The 19854-nt window shown below is 37.2% G+C and overlaps 1 protein-coding gene across 2 annotated transcripts in view; it reads left to right on the top strand.

The window, feature by feature from the left end:
• Positions 1 to 217: 217 nt before the first annotated feature.
• FAM174A (family with sequence similarity 174 member A) overlaps positions 218 to 19854 on the top strand; it is a 37651-nt gene continuing 18014 nt past the window's right edge. Inside the window, exon 1 of one of the 2 annotated variants that reach the window (XM_019450625.2) lies at positions 218 to 842. In XM_019450625.2, coding sequence (XP_019306170.1) covers positions 403 to 842 — 440 coding nt within the window. In that variant the 5' untranslated portion in view covers positions 218 to 402. The remainder of the gene's footprint in view (positions 843 to 19854) is intronic. The other variant, XM_019450624.2, reaches the window with a different exon arrangement.

Raw genomic sequence — 19854 nt, 5'->3', positions numbered from 1 at the left:
TTATGAGCTTCCAATTTCTCATGGTTTTCCCAAGCAGAGTTGCTGCACACTTTACACTATCCTTTCGTGTTTACTTTCTTACCTGTGATGAAACCGAAACATTTGCCCTTGTCCTGGCAAAGCGCGTGCGCAGACTACCAGGCGCGCCTGACGTCATTGGACGCGCCTGCCCCTACTTGTTAGCAACCTAAAGCGTCCGTAGTATCACTGGCTGCTGAGATGTACGAACTTCCGGTTTTCCTGGCCGCTGCCGCTGTTGCTGCCCCTACCATCTGCCACGGCTGGGCCTCAGTTCCCGATTTGGTCACCTCTTCTTCGTTCTCCGCTACGCCCATGGTTCCTCTTGGAGCCAGGGCGGCGAGCCTGGCGGCTCCCGCGTGGTGAGAGGACGGTCCGGGGACGATGAAGGCCCCGCACTGCAACTGCTGCCTCAGTCCCCTCTTGATCTCCGCTTTCCTGCTTCTGCTACTGCTGCCAGGTTTGGGAGGGCCTTTGGCTGTGCTGCTGCAGGCGGCCGAGGCCGCGCCGGACCCCGGGCCTCCGGACCGCGGGCCGCGGACCCTGTCGCCCGTGCCTCCGGGTCCCGCCGTTGCCCAGTCCACGGGCCGCGCTCCCGCAGAAGCTAAAGGGCCGCGGGGCTCTGAGGGCGGCAATGGCAGCAGCCCCCGGGCAGGACTTGCGTCAGAAGACTCAGGAGGGAAGGCCGGGGAAGAAGACTCATTGGGTGGCAGCCTTGCTGTGAGCCCCAACCCCGGCGACAAGCCAATGACCCAGCGGGCCCTGACCGTGTTGATGGTGGTGAGCGGCGCGGTGCTGGTGTACTTCGTCGTCAGGACGGTCAGGTGAGGCGAAGCCTCAGTGAGCTTTCCCTGCAGGCCTAAGATGGGCTGGCTGGTGACCTAGCAAGGCAGATTTCTTTGACCTGGTGTTACTCCTCCCTGCCCCCATTATCAAGGGTGCCTGCCTGAGATCATGACGGTTGTCTTTAAAAGCCTATGTACCATAAGAAGTTAAACAACCAAATTGTTACTCGCTTTCATTTATAAATTATAAATTAATACCTCACCTCCAAATCTCTTTACCTTGTTCAAAGGGCATGCTTTCCGCTTAGGAACTAATCTTGTATTTGACCACACTATCTTGTAATACTTCTGTCTTTCTGCTTTATATATTGTTGCGTACTTTCATTTTGCCTATCAGAATGCAGACCTCTTAAGGGCAGGATTCCTATTTAGTAGTGTCTGTGAGTCCTAGAGTTCTTTGTACGGTACTGTTACTTACTAGAAGATCATTATTATTTGGAATAATAGTAGTGCAGAAAAACCTTATGAATATTTTATCTCATAAAATTTAAAAGAAGAAAAGTTATTCCTTACCAGCATTTTCTTGTTATTGGTCTTTAATCTTCCCTTAAGTAATTTGCTTATACTATATGAGGTTTCCTGCATTCCACTGTTTTCGACCTGGAAAAGTAACAATTTTGTATGCTTCAATCTACGTCATATACCCCATTAGTCAGAAACAGTTAGCATTCATTTTGCATGGCACAAAGTATTTAAATGCACAATGTTATCAGTTGCATGATAACATTTCCTTTCCTATGTGGCAAAGGAAAAAAAAATGGCAAATATAGTCACTTTTAATATTGGAGCAATTATTTAATACCTAACAAAACTAAATATATCTGACTTTATATATACCAAATTTTGAATTAGTGGATAAATTTGATATTTCACCCTCTGAAAAATCCTTTCTAAAATGAATTCATCTATAAATAATAGTTCTAAGTCATTCAAAAGTTTAAATTTACAAAATAAATTTTTTGAGCCTATTCTTACTATAGAATGCTAGATTGTGGAGTTCTTTAAATATTCGATTTGGAACAGAAATGATGACTTAAATGACACCTTAAATATGACAAAGATGACTCAGGAGAGTAAAGTGATTTATCTAGTGTCCCACGGGGTCTAACGATAATCCAGAATTGTAAATTCCACTCTTTGTTTGAATTTTTTTCCTTCTTTTTTTTCCCCTTTAACAAGATGTCTAGGTCTGACATATGATCAGACTTTTGATTAAGTAGACCAGGTCATTATGTTGTAAATATCAGGTTATGAATAAAAGTAGATGATTGATTGCCACTTATTATTCTACTTAATGCCTTATAAAGTTGAAAAGGAATGATATAATCCAATTGGTGACATTTATTATGATAACCTTCATTTGATACATTCTTTTATTACTGATGTAAATTGTTTTATGGCATCAATCATAATATTTAAATATTCCATGTTATAAGATTGACTTAGAACAAATCTGTAATAAGACTTACAAGGTTGAAAATCTATAAGATGATTAAAGTGGCTTCTTTGGTTACTCCCTCTCTGAAGAGTTGACTTACAGAGCCAAGGCTTCACTCTTTGAAGGATCCATCCAAGAAAAGTGCTGAGGAAGCACTAAGTAGTTTTTACCTCTTGTGGAGTTTTGGTGTAGTATTAAAAAACAAGCTACGCACTAGTATCTAAGAAGGCTATTAAAATGGTCTTCCTTTTTCCAAGTTCATATCTATGTGAACCGCAATTTTCTTCATATATTTCAACCAAACACATTGGAAATGATTGCAGGAGAAAATATGAAAACCTGGCAGTTTATCTTTTTCTATGTAGTTCTGTTTATTTAAGCCAGACATTAAAGGGATTTGGAAAAGTCTGTCAGTGTGACTTTTTCACTTTTTTGGTTTTCTTTTTGACAATATATTTTTCATAAAAAAGTTAACATGTAATGGATTTATTTTAAATGATATTTTAAAAGTTTCTTACGTTTAATTAACATTAAATATTGATATGCATAGTTCACATAAATATAAATTCTTTGGAATCCTGAATAATTTTTAAGAATGTAAAAGACCAAAACATTTGAGAACCACTGGTGTAAATTTAATTATCTGAGGTGGGTACTATTGGTTCACAAAGCCAGTGAATCCAGGTCCACTTTCTGTTAAAGTGGAAGTAAGTAAATATTCGTGAGGTGTTAAAGACATATTACCACCAAACTGAGACTTTGTTTTTGATATAAAGATTAGAAGATTTTGATATAAAGATTGAAGCAGAAATTATTTTTCTCACTATCTGTTATTTAGTGCTATCTGTATAGTCCTATGAAAGTCCAGAGTACCCTGAGTATTATATTTCTTATACTTGTAAATTATGGGCCTGATGATAACTTTGGGATGATCCTTATGTTTTTATTTTGCTTCTATAATTTGCTTTTATAAATCTTATATATAATGTTTATTGCCATTGATTTTCTGTCTTCATTTCTATAATGCTCAGAAGAGTACAGACTTTTCGGTATGACTCTATTGGATAACTCACTAACATATTGTATGTTAAAAGCCAAATTCTGAACTATAGCTTAGGAAAACTGTGCTCTTTAACCAGCATCTAATATATTCATTCAGTTCAAGTCCTAAAATTAGCTGGCTTCCTGATGTCCAAAGCTTGATTGTTGCTGACAGTGTTTGGGCAATGTTCAGAACTCATATATTTGCTTCCAGATTATGGGATGAAATTATTTATTTTAGTGAATTATTTATTTTGGTGAATGCTCATTTTGCCTCCCCACTTTAAAAGTATTTGTCACAGCACACCAGTGCTAGTTTATTTGTGTCACGGGAAAGAATGGGTGAAAATCATTTCCCTAACTCTTATGTGGTAACATTTATGAGGAGAATATTTTATTTGTAAAATACTTGAACTCCATGAAATTTCCAAATTGTTTTGTTTTAATCTAATTCAGTTACAATGAATATGCAACTAGAAATAACATTCACTTGGAACCTGAAAATATTCCAAAGAACAATTAGATTATCTCAGTAGAAATTGGAAAATGTTTACAAAGGAAAGAGTAGGCTTCCTAATATTAAAAATACCCAGTTTCTATGATAAGAGGCTCCTTGTCTGTCTTATCTTCTGCTATATCCTAAGTGCTAAATATTATGTACAACATATGATAGGCGTTGTATAAGTGGTTGTCTAATGGTTGACATTAGACATTCTAATTTTTTTTTATATTGTTATAGATGGTGAAGATTTAGCAATTTAATGGTATTTGCTTCTTATTGATAGAATAGGAAGGAATGAACATCTCCATTAATACTTAGATTTCCTTTCTCTCTGTAGGACATTCTTGTCACAGTAAAATCTATAAAACAAGAAAAAAAGTTGTAGGGTCATTATTTTTTAGCATGTAGGTTGATTATTATAAACAATTATTATAAGCAATTTTGGTATAACTTTGTGAAGAATGGTCCTTGCCTTAAAAGCAGGAAATTATTTCTTTTTTCATGCCATGGCATTGATGCTTTTTCATTTTGTATTCAATATGGTATATTAGGAGACCAAGGCTTAGATTGCAATCCTGACCCTTTCTTCCTTTCTGATCTTTAGCAAGTCACTTAACCTTTCCAGTGTAAGATCTCCTCATTAAAAATGGGGAAAGAAAGGTACTTTATATAGTGGAGATGAGCATGAAATTTAGTATGCTGGCCTTTATTTAGGCAGTCAGTATTTATTCAGCTGCTCATAACTAGGCACTGGGGATCTGTTGTGAGCGAAATAGACATTTCTTCCTCCATGGCACTTATAGACTAGAGGAGCAGAGAGACACTAATCAAACAATTGTTATAATGAAGAACACACAGGATGCTATGAAAAGGTAATAAAAGGCAAGTACTATTAATACCTAGTGTCTAGTAATTACACAATATTAATTTAATCTTAATTGTTCCTATACCAATAAGCTAAGACACAAAATTAGTTTTCTTTAAAATAACCTTACTTTCTAACTGAAACATTATTTTTTTAATTTAATTTTATTTTAATTTAATAATTATTTTATTTTATTTTATTTTATTTTATTTTATTTTATTTTATTTTATTTTATTTTTTAACATTATTTTAAATAATTTGTCCAAGGACACATGGTTGGGCCATGGCAAAACTGCATTGAAACCTAGCTCTGTCTGAACTTTTCCAACATGCCTACTAACCATCCTGCTTCCTGTGATTACTTAAAGTAACCAATTTAAAGTGATACTGTACATAAGGATGGCTAGCTTATTTTCGAACAAAAAACAAGTGAATATTATATGCACAGTATCTTTCTGTTTAAAACATAATGAGTTTTGTGAATATTAAAAGTCTCAAATTTTATTTTTAAAAAGTGAGTTAACCTTGGCATTTATTGATTATTGTGTCTGTGCCAAGCTCAAATAATTTAATATCCTACCTCAATTCCCTGCTTCCCTTCCCTCCTCCAAAGGTTTTCTTGATTTGCTAGACACAGTCTGGGAGTAGTGTTATTTTACAGCAACTTCTATTAATCTAATCATACATATTTCTACCTCAATTCCTCCCGGAGCAATTCATTATTGAATTATGGATGTGGGATTGGTAATGATATCTTTCCCGTCTGGTTACTTACAAGAAGCTTGTAAAATCATAAGACATCAATAGGAATCACTCATTTTAGGCAAAAATAGGGAATACTTTCACTATTTAACATTTATATATTTTCTCACTGCCATTTATTTGGTAAATACTCTTGAGCACTTAAATTGTGTCAGTGGTGGGCCCTGTGGTGAGAATTAGCAGGGCTCAAGATGCGAGAAGTCTCTGCCTTTTTGGGACTCCATTCTATGTGTTTATGCATCCTTGGAAAGTGGAATTTTCTCAACATGTACAAATTGTCCTGGTTTGGCATCATTTGTTCAGCTAGATAGTATATATTGAATGTTTTATACAAAGACTCAGAGCTTGGAAATATATTTAACAAGTATACATTCTTAAAGAATTGATATTCTTTGCACAGATGAAACTTAACCTTCCCAAAATGTTTAGCCGTACACTTAAAATATTGTAAAATGTTAATTTGGCTTTGAGGTCAAATGCCAAAATGTCAAGGTGATTATGTATCAGTGATATACCAATCTCATATGTCCAAGATCATTGAGAAATGAAGTTGATGGAGAACTTAGAGAAACTCTATGAGAGCAGAGGCAATTTACTTATTTTTCATCCAGGACTAAGCATAATATTTGCACCCAGATATTTAATAAATGGAATAGGTTTGACTAGACTAAGAAAATAAATGTTTAGTTAGGGAAAATAGTCATTAGGTTTCTCAAAAGAAATAACATCCCTCCCTCCCTCGAAGAAAGAAAGAAATGACATCCCTCATCTATCTCCTTATATATACTTTTCCTTTCCTGCTTCCTTCTAATATTAAAGAATTAGGTTACTGCTTGTATCACTTACTATTTTGGTTGAAATAGTAACCATAAAACATGGTTTCATGAAACAGCCCTGGCTAACTTAAACTAGAAGGGATTTATTTATTTATTTATTTATTTATTTATTTATATCTCAAAAAGTCAAAGAGTAACTAAAGAATCAGGTTTTGGTAATAGGTAGGAACTAAAAGCAGCTTAGGAGATAAGAACCCAAAACAGAAGTTTCTTTCCACCCTACTGTATAGATATGCAGTGGTTTTCAATTTTTTTTGTCCCTCAGCTCAGGGATTGAATTCCTTGGATGGAGAAATAAATTTGGCCTATCTTTTAGCAGAGATGGTAGCAATCCTAATATCTCACCATACTATTGTGGTAGAGATACTACCAGTAAAGGAATATGAGTGCAAACAGGAAAAGGATGCAGTCACCAAAAACAACAGATGTTTACCTCCCTGATCCATCTTTGCTCTAGGTTTCAAAGAGGAATATAAATTATTCATACCCATCTTGCTAGATGTTTTTTAATCCAGCGTTTAAAATTTTTTTTTAACAGTTATTTATTTTTGAGAGAGAGACAGTGTGAGTGGGGGTGGGGCAGAGAGAGAGAGAGGGAGATACAGAATCTGAAGCAGGCTCTAGGCTCTGAGCTGTCAGCACAGAGCCCAATGCAGGGCTCAAATTCACGAGCTGCAAGATCATGACCCAAGCAGAAGTCAGATGCTTAACCAGCTGAACCACCCAGGCGCCCCTAATCCATCAGTTTAAAGTGCCAGTTCTCATGCCTGGCTCAAAAAGTATACTGCAATTTTACCACCAGTCTGTAAAGTCACTACCTTCAAATTACTAAGTGTTCTTTTTTTTTCTTATTTTTTTTAATGTTTATTAACTTTTTGAGAGACACACAGAGCATGAGCAGGGGAGGAACAGAGAGAGAGAGAGACAGAGACAGAGACAGAATATGAAACAGGCTCCAGGCTCTGAGCTGTCAGCACAGAACCTGACAAGGGGTTTGAACTCACGAACTGAACGGTGAGATCATGACCTAAGCCGAAGTCAGACCCCCAACTGACTGAAGCACCCAGCGCTCCCCAAGTGTTCTTTATTCTACGAGGAGAGTCTTTATTCTGAACAGTTTGGCTGTATTCTTGAGTAATTTAGTTCTTGAGTAATTTTTCCACTCCTGACTTCTGTTCTATTATGCTATCATGATCCCATTTCAGTGTAGCCTGATGGGAAGTCAGATTCCCTGAGTTCTTATAGTAGCTTTTTATGAGAATACACTTGGTGTATATCCTTGGGTGAGTTAAATGGCAACCCTAAGGTTTAGCTTAGGTGTTGCAAAATAGAGAAAATGATAGTATTTACCAGAAAGGATTGTGTGAAGAATCTCTACAAAACATTTAGCACAGTTCCTGGGGCATAATAACTGCTTAATGAATTTTAATAGTGATGACTATTATTTTTCTTCTTTCATTACTCTTTTCTGATCTCTTCCACTTGTCTTTTCTGTTTTCACCTGTAATAATCTTGGCTTTAGGGAATGCTTTTAAAACTATTTCTTTCCTCTGTTTTTGTTTTTTACATGTGATAACAGGATTTTCTGTATTTAAGCAGTGTTCATCAGGTATGCAGTTCTGGGAGGCAAAAGCAATGAGGTTAATTTGTTGGGGGTATCTGGGCCAGGGCAATGCTTCCCAACCTTTTCCATGTCATGCCATACTTAGAAATTAATATCCATGTGGGGTAAATGCTTGAGACTATTTACCCAGATGTCTGTCCACCTTGAACCCTGATAGCAACCCAAGGGCTGAGGGTATTTTTGTTTTGGCCCATCAGTAAACCATTTTCATATGTGGCACAGTGGTTGGGGAGTGTTTGTAAAATAGTGATGTATGTGACTATGCAAAGAAGTGGTTGGACAAGTTATTGTATGGGCCACGTTTAATTCCAGTCAAATCATTTCATGATTAAGTTTGAGTGACTATTATGTCACTTCATAAACTGTTCTGAGCATTGGATCTTAAAGGATAAGTAAGATGATATTGTTTCTCAAGGAGCTTAACATCTAGGGTAAAGTAGATGCTTTTTGTGATAACACATTGAACTTTTAGGAGTATGTTGCAAGAGATCAAGCTAATTGGTGGGGGCTGCTTGGAAATCTCATTCCCATAGACAAAACTATTTGGACAGTCACTTAATACAGCAAAAACTATTAAATTTGAATAGAAGTCTTGTTATTCCTAATCAACATGAATGATCTAAAAACTTTCCCTATAATTGAATCTACTTTTCAGTCGGCCTTTTCTCCTGGGATATGTTTTGGTCACTCTTAACAATCTCGGCTATGTTGTCAGGGAGAAGTATTGACTAGAAGAGAGAGAGGAGTATTCATTTAAGAATGTAATGTTGAAGTATATTTAGATATTAGTAATACAAAAAGAGCTAGTAGAAAAAGAAATATTGAAGTTAAAGGAAAGGAAGGTCCTTCAGAAATCATGGAGAGAAAGAATCTGAATAAAACCAATGTGTAGGAATAGCGTGGGTGAGAAGGGAGAGATAACCTCCACTGAAATGTCCCTATTTTCACACCTTTCATTTCCTCCTCTGGTTGTTGAAGTCTGGTTTTACTTCTACCATTCTAAAAGTGCCCTTGCAGGGGATAATTAATAACCTTTTCACATCAGTTCATGGACACTTTTCCTGTCTTTCCTGTAGCACTCAATATTTTATCTCTTACTTCATCTCTTGATTTTCTTAACTCTTTCAATATTTGTTGTCCATGTTATCCATGAACTTATTTCTCCAAGGACTCTTCTTCCTGCTCTTAGAATTCTTTTACACCTCTAATCTGGAGAACAGTCCATATCTTATTCATATTTATTCCCTAAAGACCCTACCCAGTTCCTGGAAGACAAAGACTTTATTAAATGTTTGTGAAGAGAATGACTTTCACCTCTTTTATATTTGGGAATTTTCTAGGTCCTTTCCTTAACTCTGCAGTTTGACTGCCCATGTGTTCTGAGTGATCCATCAAAAATTCACTTCTTTAAATACCACCTCTAAGTTATGAACTGCCTCTGAGTTTCCATCATGTATAACCACCCAACTTTTACTGGATGTATGATTCAAACTCATAAAGTTGAAACTTGTAACCATCATTTTTGTCCCCAAACTTTTCCCTCACTGTTCTCTAAAGGTAAATGGTATCACCATATACATAGTTTCTTGAACTAGAAACGTGAGCCATGCCAAGTCTCCCTTTTGTTTACCTTCTACATCCACTCATAGAGTTTCATTTTCTAAATAGCTCTTGACTACGTTACCACTTGGCCAGCTTCACTAATATCACGTTCCTTTAGGCTCATATCATTTGACTACTGGTGGTACTATTCTAACTTGTCTCTTCACTCCCAAGTATATCTGTCTTTCAACCTACATTCTAAACAGCTAGCATTCCTTTTGAAGTATAGATCCAATCATTCTCTGTGCTTATAATTTGTGCTTTATGGCTGTGCAATATGGTAGCCAACTACATGTGGCTTTAAAAACTTGAGTAAATTAGAATAAAATTCTGTTTGTTAGATGCACTAGCCACATTTCACAGATAAATAGTCACATGAGTGTATTGGCTACCATATTGGACTGCACAGTATAGGATATTTCCATCATTGCAGAAAGTTCTGTTGGGCATTGTTATTCTATGGCATCTGATGGGATAAGGTTCATATTCCTTAGCTTAGCATGTAAGGTCCTCCCCAATCTTTTTTTCACCATTTTCCATGTATATCTTGTGTTCTAGTCTCAAATGGGCCATATTTTTATGGAAATGTATTTTTCAAACAAAGAGATTGCATGCATTCTTTGTTTTATCTAACATTTCTTTTAAGATGGAAATAAAACATCAGCTGTATCAAAAACCCTTTGTGGTGCCAGACCCCTTTGTTGTCTTAGTTCATTCAGGGTGCTATCACAAGGTACCACAGACCATGTGGCTTATAAACAACAGACATTTATTTCTCACAATTCTTCATGATGGGAGTCCAGCATCATGGTACTGACATTTTTGGTATCTGGCTAAAGCTTAGTTTTTGATTCATAAACAGTGTCTCCTAGCTGATTTTATTGATTCTTTTAATTTTTTTAAATGTTTATTTGTTTTTGAGAGACAGAGAGAGACAGAGCATGAGTGGGGGAGTGGCAGAGAGAGAAGGAGACACGGAATCCGAAGCAGGCTCCAGACTCTGAGCTGTCAGCACAAAGCCCAACACAGGGCTCGAACTCACAAACTGTAAGATCATGACCTGAGCCAAAGTCAGATGCTTAACTGACTCAGCCACCCAGGTGCCCCACTTCACATATTTTCTGTACTTGAAGAGCTGTGGACTCATTATCTGTGGCTGTGCAGAAAAGTCAATTGGAGCCCTTTAAAATACATAAATATTTGTATATATTTATTCAAGATAATATTCATTACATATATCTAAAATAAATGCAGTAATCAGGATGAGTTGTATAAGTGTAACCGAGAGATGCATTTTCTGGTAACTAAGAAAGTTTGGATTTGGGACAAACAGGAGAAACTGAATTGAGAAGCATCTTGTTAGTTATGATGGAATTTTTCTGAAAATAAAATAATCAACAAATAGAATTATGAAACTTTAGTACTAATATTCAGATGGTATATTCCAGTATACTTCTCCAGTATATTTGGACCAATTGTTACAGCCATTGTCTGTCTTGATTAGTTGATTCTACGTCTTGCAGTTGTTAAATAGCTGAATATCTAGAATACAACCTCTGCTTTTCCTTCTCTTCAGAGTTTGAGTTGTTTTGTCCATTGCCCTTGTTGGTATTTATCTTCTATATTACAGCATTTGCCTTTAACTTTATTTTTGATAGTATCAAATTTATGTTTTTAATTTACTTTAATTTGTCTTTTCTCAAATATGAGAAAGACAATAAAAAGTTAAAGTTGGGTTGCAAGGTATGTCTTGATAAGTTGCATTGCTCACTCAGTATGATGTAAAACATAGCATGAAAAATACCTCAATCATAAATTTGGAATCTTATAGTAATTAAAATCATTTTCCTAAGAAATCATTTAGGTTTTTCCAGGGCGCCTGGGTGGCTCAGTCAGTTAAACGACTGACTCTTGATTTTGGCTCAGGTCACGATCTCATGATTCGTGAATGTGAGTCCCGTGTTGGGCTTTGTACTGGCAGCGTGGAGCCTGCTTGGGATTCCCTCTCCCTCTCCCTCTCCCTCTCCCTCTCCCTCTCCCTCTCCCTCTCCCTCTCCCTCTCCCTCTCCCTCTCCCTCTCCCTCTCCCTCTCCCTCTCCCTCTCCCTCTCCCTCTCCCTCTCCCTCTCCCTCTCCCTCTCCCTCTCCCTCTCCCTCTCCCTCTCCCTCTCCCTCTCCCTCTCCCTCTCCCTCTCCCTCTCCCTCTCCCTCTCTCCCTCTCCCTCTCCCTCTCCCTCTCCCTCTCCCTCTCCCTCTCCCTCTCCCTCTCCCTCTCCCTCTCCCTCCTACTCTCTCTACCCCTCCCCTGCTTGTGTTCCTCTCTCTCAAAATAAATAAACAAAACATTTTAAAATAAATCATTTAGGTTTTTCCTAGTTATTTTTCAGAGATATTTACTGTTAATTTCTTTCATATTATTTTTTTCCTATACCAATAAATAGGCATAGACTTGGCAATTCTCAGAATAATAAATAGGCATAGACTTGGCAATTCTCAGAATAACATGAGGATACTGAGTCTCCTTAAGAGATAATGTTATTCCTTTGAGGTGGCCAAACTGTGTTGTTTTTCTAAAGTAAAAATGCACTGTGACTTGTCTCTAGTTTATATTATAATTTTATTTATTCACTGATTTTCTCAGTAATAAGACAAAAGGTGAAAAATAAACTTTTGTACTGGCTAACGTACGTACATACAAATGTGTACATGTGTACTATTCCATGTAGGCTTCTACTCCTCTTTTATACTCAAGCCTGTAAATATCAATTCATGTTAGCAATACTGTATTTTGAATAATTATAATCCTATGTTATCAATTATATCCTTTTTCTTTTCATTAGGCATATTAGACATATAGTTCATATTAGTTCATATATGTTTATGCAGAACTTTCATAGAAATTTTTTTTTAATTTTTTTTTTATTTGAGAGAGTGCATGAGCACATATGAGCTGTGGGAAGGGGCAGAAAGGGGGGAGAGAGAGAATCCCAAGCAGGCTTCATGCTGTCAATGCAAAGCCCCACATGGGGCTCCATCTCACGAACCATGGGATCATGACTTGAGCTGAAATCAAGAGCTGGATTCTTAACCGACTGAGCCACCCAGACACCACTATAAAGTTTTTTTTTTTTAAATCAACATTATATTACTTTATCCTCACCTCTTATGTAGATGATTTTACAGATTTTGGAATGCATATGAGAGTCTGAATATTTTAATCAGGGTACCATAGCTTATGCTGAGATAATAAACAGTCTCAGTTCCAATGACTTAATGCAATAAAAGTTTATTTCTCCCTTATGAAAATGCAGCTGCAGGCCTGGGCTCTCCTCCAGGACAGTTGTCCTCTGCATAGCAACTCAGCAGTTTGGCTGCCTTTGATCTTAGGGTTTTGCCCTTTCAACCTAAGCCTGCTACAGTGTCAGAGCTTGGTAAAAGAGACTAAAGAATGCCCAGGGGTTTGATTGCCTCTGCCTGGAAAGTAACCTAACTGTATGATGAGCTGGGAAGTGACAGAGTGAGAGAGAGTGTGTGTGTGTTCCAGATTTGGTGAGCCCTAGTAATGTCTGCCATATAAAGTGATATATCAAAGGTCATTGAGCTACAAAGTATCCAAGTTCCTGCAGAATCCAGAGTTTGAATTCTATTTTTGGTGTTCCTTCTATATTGCACAGCAGTTTTTGAAGTGATTGATTGATCACTTTTTCATTGGGATGAATTTGTATTTTACAGAACAGTAAACCAAATTCTTAATGATACTGAAAATAATAAACAATTAAATAATGCTTTTGCAGTTAGCTTAGTCTGTACTATTTCCCGATGTTTTCTTACCCATAGGATACATTATAATGGATGCACATTGATCCCCACTGGAAAATTATCCTCTTTTTTTTTTTAACTATACTAACTCTTGAGAAAGAGTTAATCTCCATCACAGCTTCAAATTGCCTCATGTTCATTTTTGCACATAGTTGCATGTGTTTTCTTCTACATTGACTACCTAAAGAGTATTCTGATTGGCTTATCTTTATGGGCTAGGCCACATCATGGGTCACAATCCCTTCTAGAGATTGACTGATAGCCCTTGAAAAAAAGTATCTATCCCAGGATGCTTTTAGTTATGGCTGAGAGTAGGGGACTTTTGCACAGTAGAATATACCATTAACTGTTGTTACTCGTTCAAAAAAGCTTGTAGGCAAAGTAATTTTTCTTAGGATAGGGACAGCAGACATGACAGGTCTCATGATAGCAGGCCTTGTTCTAATATTAGAGCTCCATCTTTTTTAGTGGTAGAGACTGGCTATACTTCCACTGAAACCTAGCACTCTGAGGAGACCAATTTAAGAACTGTTGTGTTCATGAATTTGGGCTGCTCAGTCTCTGAGGAGAGAAAAAACTGAAAAGGTTTGGATGATCTAGATGGAGCTGAGACTACTGAATTACTGGAAAAACAAGGGTAGAATGAAAGTGAAAAGTTTTAGTGGGCTTATTATGTGGCACTGATTTTTTATCGAACTCTGCTAAGAAAAAAAGGTGAGTAATATATTCAGAATGGAGGGATTGGTAATAGAACCTAAAAGATTCTTAAAAAAGAATAACATCAGAAGGAAATACACATCTGAGTTATGGAAGATTGGCAGCCCATCTCAGAGAAGCTAAGATGCTAGGTGCCCTGATCAGTTAGGAGGTTTTTACCTGTAGGTAATAAAATGCCAGTTAAAAGTGACTTTAAAATAAGGACATATTTTGGTGGTGGTGTTATTTGCTTGTCATGAATATGAACAAGGCTCAGACATGGTTCTGTGATTTTGTGATAGCATCAAGAATTCTGGGTTTTTCCATCCTTGTCTCTTCATAAGATGGCTACCTCAGCTTTAAGCATTCTGTTCTCACACAGTAGTGTTTCAAACACAAAAAAGAAGGGGGCCTTTCCCAGAAACCACACTGCTAGAGGCATCCCCTTCTATCTCATTTGTCTGAACTGCTTTATCTGCTCAGCCCTAAACAATGACTGGCAAAAGGAAAATTATATTTCCATGATAGGTTTACACCAATTATTATGATCATTATGTATCTCTTAGGGCTGGGCCCAATTGCTCTGTAAACCAAATCATGATTCTGTTAAAGCAAAGTAGGGTTTCCTTTTGGATAAACAAAAAGCAGATTCTGTTTCTGTGATCAGAACTAAGAGATGGCCTTACCAAAACATAAATGTACTTGTTAATGCAAGTAGCTACTGGGTTATTAGTTTTACTGCAAAAGGATGAACCAGAAAATGCAGTTCACTAAAATAATACGTTCATTTTGGTATAGTGTGAGATAATTATATTAGGGATCAGAAGACTGTTTTGGTAACTGATTTTGTGACCTTGTTTAAAATTACTTTGATTCATTAGGAAGACAGTCTTGCTTAATGTTTTAAGATCCCAGACTCAGGAGCCAAATTGCCTGTGTTTGAATCCTAGCTCTACCATTTACTATCTCAAGTTTAATTTTTTCCAAGCCCTGCTTTTCTATGTGTAAAATGAAGGTACTTATAGGATTGTTGTGAGGATTATATCAGGTAATTCTTGTAAGCTGCGTAGCTCACTGCCTGTCATATGTGCAGACCGGGTAAATGGTAACCTTATTAGTGATTTTGTATGTCTAGAGTTGTAATTGTAATATATTTTTGGGTTTTTACTCTGTTTTTTGATACCTCTTCACACCATTCTTTATACATGTAGTATTTGACCTAAAATACCTATGATCAGCAAGACGTTAGGGCTGGCAAGATTATTAGAGACAGGGTGGGAGCTGAGGAGATTGTAAGAGAAATCCACTAGAGGGGTTGGTCTTAGAGTGGAAGGTGAAATAGGATGAACTTTGGAAATGCTGAGTTGTATAGTACTTTACAGTACTTTAAAATAGTACTTTAAAGTTAGTTGGGGAATAATTCCATGCTGAATTCTTAGAAGTGGAGGTCAGAAGAATTTATCAAGCCTCACATCCCAAGTTTTAGTACCAGGAAAAGAACACTAGGATATCCATGTAAAGACCAAGGCAAGAAATGAACAAGGGAGCTATGTGCTATGCACTACTACAGGACATGTCCTAGCTAAGTTTTATGATACTTATTTAGAATTTACTTCACCTGGGGCTATCTACCATTATAACATAAAATAGGAGACAAGTCTAAACACAGGAACTGATTGTATGTGCTAAATTACAGGGAGCTGGGTGAGAAGAGATCTATCAGAGAAAACAGTGCAGTATCCTAAACATACCTGAACGTGCATTTGATCTTTTTTAACTTTTAGGTGTTAGCAGTGAACATTTTACTGGAGATAAAGAATGGCAGGATACTTTGTTGAGGGAATCTTCTATTTAGTGCTGCACTTGGTCAAGGTCATGATAGTGACAGAGCTTGGTAGCTGATAGGCCAATAGAGAGGACCCAATTATAATTATGAAAGGAAGCCAAAAGAATTTTTAAAAAGCACCATAGTCTGAGAACTTCAACATGGGGTCAATTGCTCCTGAGAGCATTATTGTTTTACAGCAAAATGGAATAATCATAATAATATTGAGACATCTAAAATAGTAGAATTAGCTCATTTTATCCTGTATAATAGGGTAGAGATATTGTTAGCATTGGATATATCTCCATGTAGAATGCTGAGAATTTAAAAGAAAATAAGGAAAAAGTCAGTATGGCTTTGAATGGATAAACTTCAGTTATTTAGAATCTAAATGAAGTATAACTACACATTACAACATGGTAATTTTACATACCCAAAAGGTGAAAATGAAACTACTCAGTACAGGTTGCAAGCTGAATACTAGTGGTTCTTGTTTGGATAGCGTATGAGAAGCACCCGGACTCAACTTAAAACACCCTAAATGAGTATCTAAGAAGTCCTGGAGTGAGTGCATGTTTGATATGTTTAATTATTCTAGTCCTTTTTTTTCCCCCCTCTGAGCCAGAAGGCTGTTATGTGTATTCTGATTTAACAATTGGCTAACTCCTATAGGTTTTGGTATAATTTTGGAGATGATGTTCTTTTCAGGCTTCTCTTACCCCAGAGGTGATGATTAACATATAAAATTGTAGGTTTTGTTGGTACACATAGAAAATGCAATATATATGTGAATCCATATATTTTAGTTTGACGGATAGTAGGCATCTGCTTTATGCCATTCCCTGTGTGCTGTGGTTATCACGGTGAGCAAAAACAAATTAACTTCCTGCTCCCCTGAAATTAAATCTAGTAGGGAACACAAATAGTTTACACAAAAGAGTATACAAGTATATCATGAATAAATACTTTAAAGGACATGTACCAGGGGTGCTATGGAAGCCAGTACTGGGTGTTTATGTATGACCTAGTTAGGCAGATTAAGGAAGACTTCTCTAAGGTAGTGATAACTGAGCTGGAGCTGAAACATGAATAGGCATTAACTCAGCAATAGTGTGGTGTGTGGGGCAGAGTATGAGGCCAATGACAGAGCACATATGGCCATTATATGGGAATGAGTTAGAAGGCTTTGTGGATGGGGTGCAGAAGGTGAAGCAGAATGTAGAGTAAACAGCAAGGTGAGGCTAGCAAGGTAAGTTAGGAGCCATGCTATGTTGGACTTTATAGGCCGTATTACACAATCATCACTGCTAAGCTAAAGGAAATTGTTGGAGATTTTAGAAAATGGAGGGAAGGTTAGTGGGTGGCCAGAGTAGATAGTGCTATGGTTATTAAACTATTTTAATAGTCAAGGCAATTGGTGATAGCAGTGGTGAAGACCGTAAGTGGATTTCAGTAATTCTCAGGAAGTACAATCACAGGACTTTGTGATTGTGACAGCCATGAAGCTACACTGAATAGACTTCCCTTTAAGAGACCCTGCTGTAGGAAGCATAGTTGACCAACAACTTCCAGCTGCCACAGCTTTGGATCCATCATTGCATCCATGCCAGAGCTGTAATTCTTAGGCCTTTTCCAGCCAGTGACTGACTGTGGCTAAATCTGGCCATCCTGATTAACAGAGGACTCCCTCCTCTAATGGGCAGCCTTTGTGTGAGGACATCCCATTGTCCTGGTCAAAGCTTTCTCATAATTGCATTATTGTCTACTGCTCTTCCTAACCAATTATGCTTCTTTTCCACTCTCTTGCACAGGTATAAGGCCTGCATTAGCCTTTGTAGGATCTCCTATTCTCTCCATCTGTCCTTCAGAGGCCTTCCCCCTAATAAATCTCCTCTACTCTATTAATTAACAGACTTGGATCCTTCTGAAGGCTATGAGGGAATATTCTGAACTGAATGTTTATTTACCCCCCAAATTCATATGTGACTGTATTTGAAGATGGGATAAAAGTAAAATGAGGTCGTAAGGACAGTGCCCTCATCCAAAAGGGCAGGTGCATCTTATAAGAAAAGGAAGAGATACAAGGGCTCTCTCCCTATACACACAAAGAAGAGATCATGTGGGCACACAGTGAAATAGCAGCTGCCCACAAGCCAAGAGAAGAAGCCTCAGAATGAAACCTACCTTGCTCATACCTTGATGACTCTAAAATAGTAACAAATAAATTTCCATTGTTTAAGCAATTAATTTTATGGTATTTCATTATGGCAGCCTGAGCAGATTAATATATGGAAGGTTGTTCCAGATTTCTCTCCTTGACTCTTCATCTTCACTTGGAAGTCTATCTCCAAATTTCATCTTCTTTGTTCTCTTTTCTTTCTTTCTTTTCTTTTTTTTTTTTTTTTTTTTTTTTTGACAATAGTCACACTGGATTAGGGCCCATTCTAAATGACTTTAACTTAATTGACTAGTTAAGACTCTATCTTCAAATAAAGTCACGTTCTCAGGATCTAGGAGTTAGGATTTCAACATATGAATTTGGAGACACAGTTCAAGCCATAACATAGTCTTATCTCTTGTTGGTGTCTACTTCTTGAAGAACTTGAAGTGATAACTGATGGATTCGGTTTTGGCAATGGGATATGGAAATGAGAGACAGGTCAGATAAAAGTATTTTTATAATATGTTATATATCCAGTTGAGTTGGATTTCTTGATAAATCATAGGCGGCTAAAATTGTGGCTCACTAATTTTTATTTGTATTATGTTACAATGGCAAAGGAATCTGTTTCAAAATCATTCTTGGTCACTGATTTACTTTTTTGCCAAAAATAGTCAAGTCAAAAATTTTGTAGTAGTTGTACATTTACTTATTAGGAATTACTCTGCTTGCTGGTGCGCCTAGGTGGCTCACTCGGTTAAGTATCTGACTTTGGCTCAGGTCATGATCTCATGGTCCATGAGTTAGAGCCCAGCGTCGGGCTCTGTGCTGACAGCTCACAGCCTGGAGCCTGCTTCGGATTCTGTGTTTCCCTTTCTCTCTGCCCCTCCTCGGCTCATGCTCTGTCTCCCTCTGTCTCTAAAAAATAAATAAACGTATAAAAAAACTAAAAAGAAAAAAAAAATTACTCTGCTTGGGCACCTGGGTGGCTCATTCGGTTAAGCATCTGACTTGGGCTCAGGTCATCTTCTTGCGGTTTGTGAGTTTGAGCCCTGCATTGGCTCTGGTTGACAACTCAGAACTTGGGGTCTGCTTCAGATCCTGTGTCTCCCTCTCTCTTTGCCCCTCCCTCCCACCCTTTCTCTCTCTCTCAAAAATAAACATTAAATTTAAAAAAAAATTTTAATGTTTATTTCTGAGACAGAGGGGCAGAGAGAGAGAGGGAGATACAGAATCTGAAGCAGGCTCCAGGCTCCGAGCTGTCAGCACAGACCCCAACATGGGGCTCGAACCCACAAACCATAAGATCATGACCTGAGCTGAACTCGGTTGCTCAACCGACTGAGTCACCCAGACGCCCCAGAAAAAAATTTTAAAAATTACTCAGTTTAATCATTGTGTCTCTCATATAGAGAAGTTTCTATGTATAAAATATCCAGTAGATGATATATTCCTCAGTTTAGTTTTGAATATGCTTTGGAAGAAATTAAGTAATATTACTTACATTATTCCATACTTAATACCTACAGGCTTTCATTTAAAAGAACACAAAAAGAATAAGACCAGATGGGTACTGCAAGTTACATTGATCAGTTTTCTCTCTTTCATAGAGTAGTAAAATGAAATGGAGTTTTATTCTGTTGTGTTTATTTTATGTAGCCTCATACATTTTTACATAAAATTTTATCAAGCTTACTTTAGTAGTTTAGTTTTATTTTTGTACTGTAGCTTTTACATGTTATTTAAATGGAAATAATTCCTACCAACCTTAGTAAAATAAAATTTTGAAGAATTTGCAAACTACATTGGTTAGCTATTAAC

The sequence above is a fragment of the Panthera pardus genome, unplaced genomic scaffold (genome assembly GCF_024362965.1).
Source record: "Panthera pardus isolate Hobbes unplaced genomic scaffold, ASM2436296v1 HiC_scaffold_2, whole genome shotgun sequence".
In the NCBI taxonomy this organism is placed as follows: Eukaryota; Metazoa; Chordata; class Mammalia; order Carnivora; family Felidae; genus Panthera; species Panthera pardus.
The sequence above is the reverse complement of the archived record's forward strand: the minus strand, read 5'-3'. Positions and strand labels throughout refer to the sequence as shown.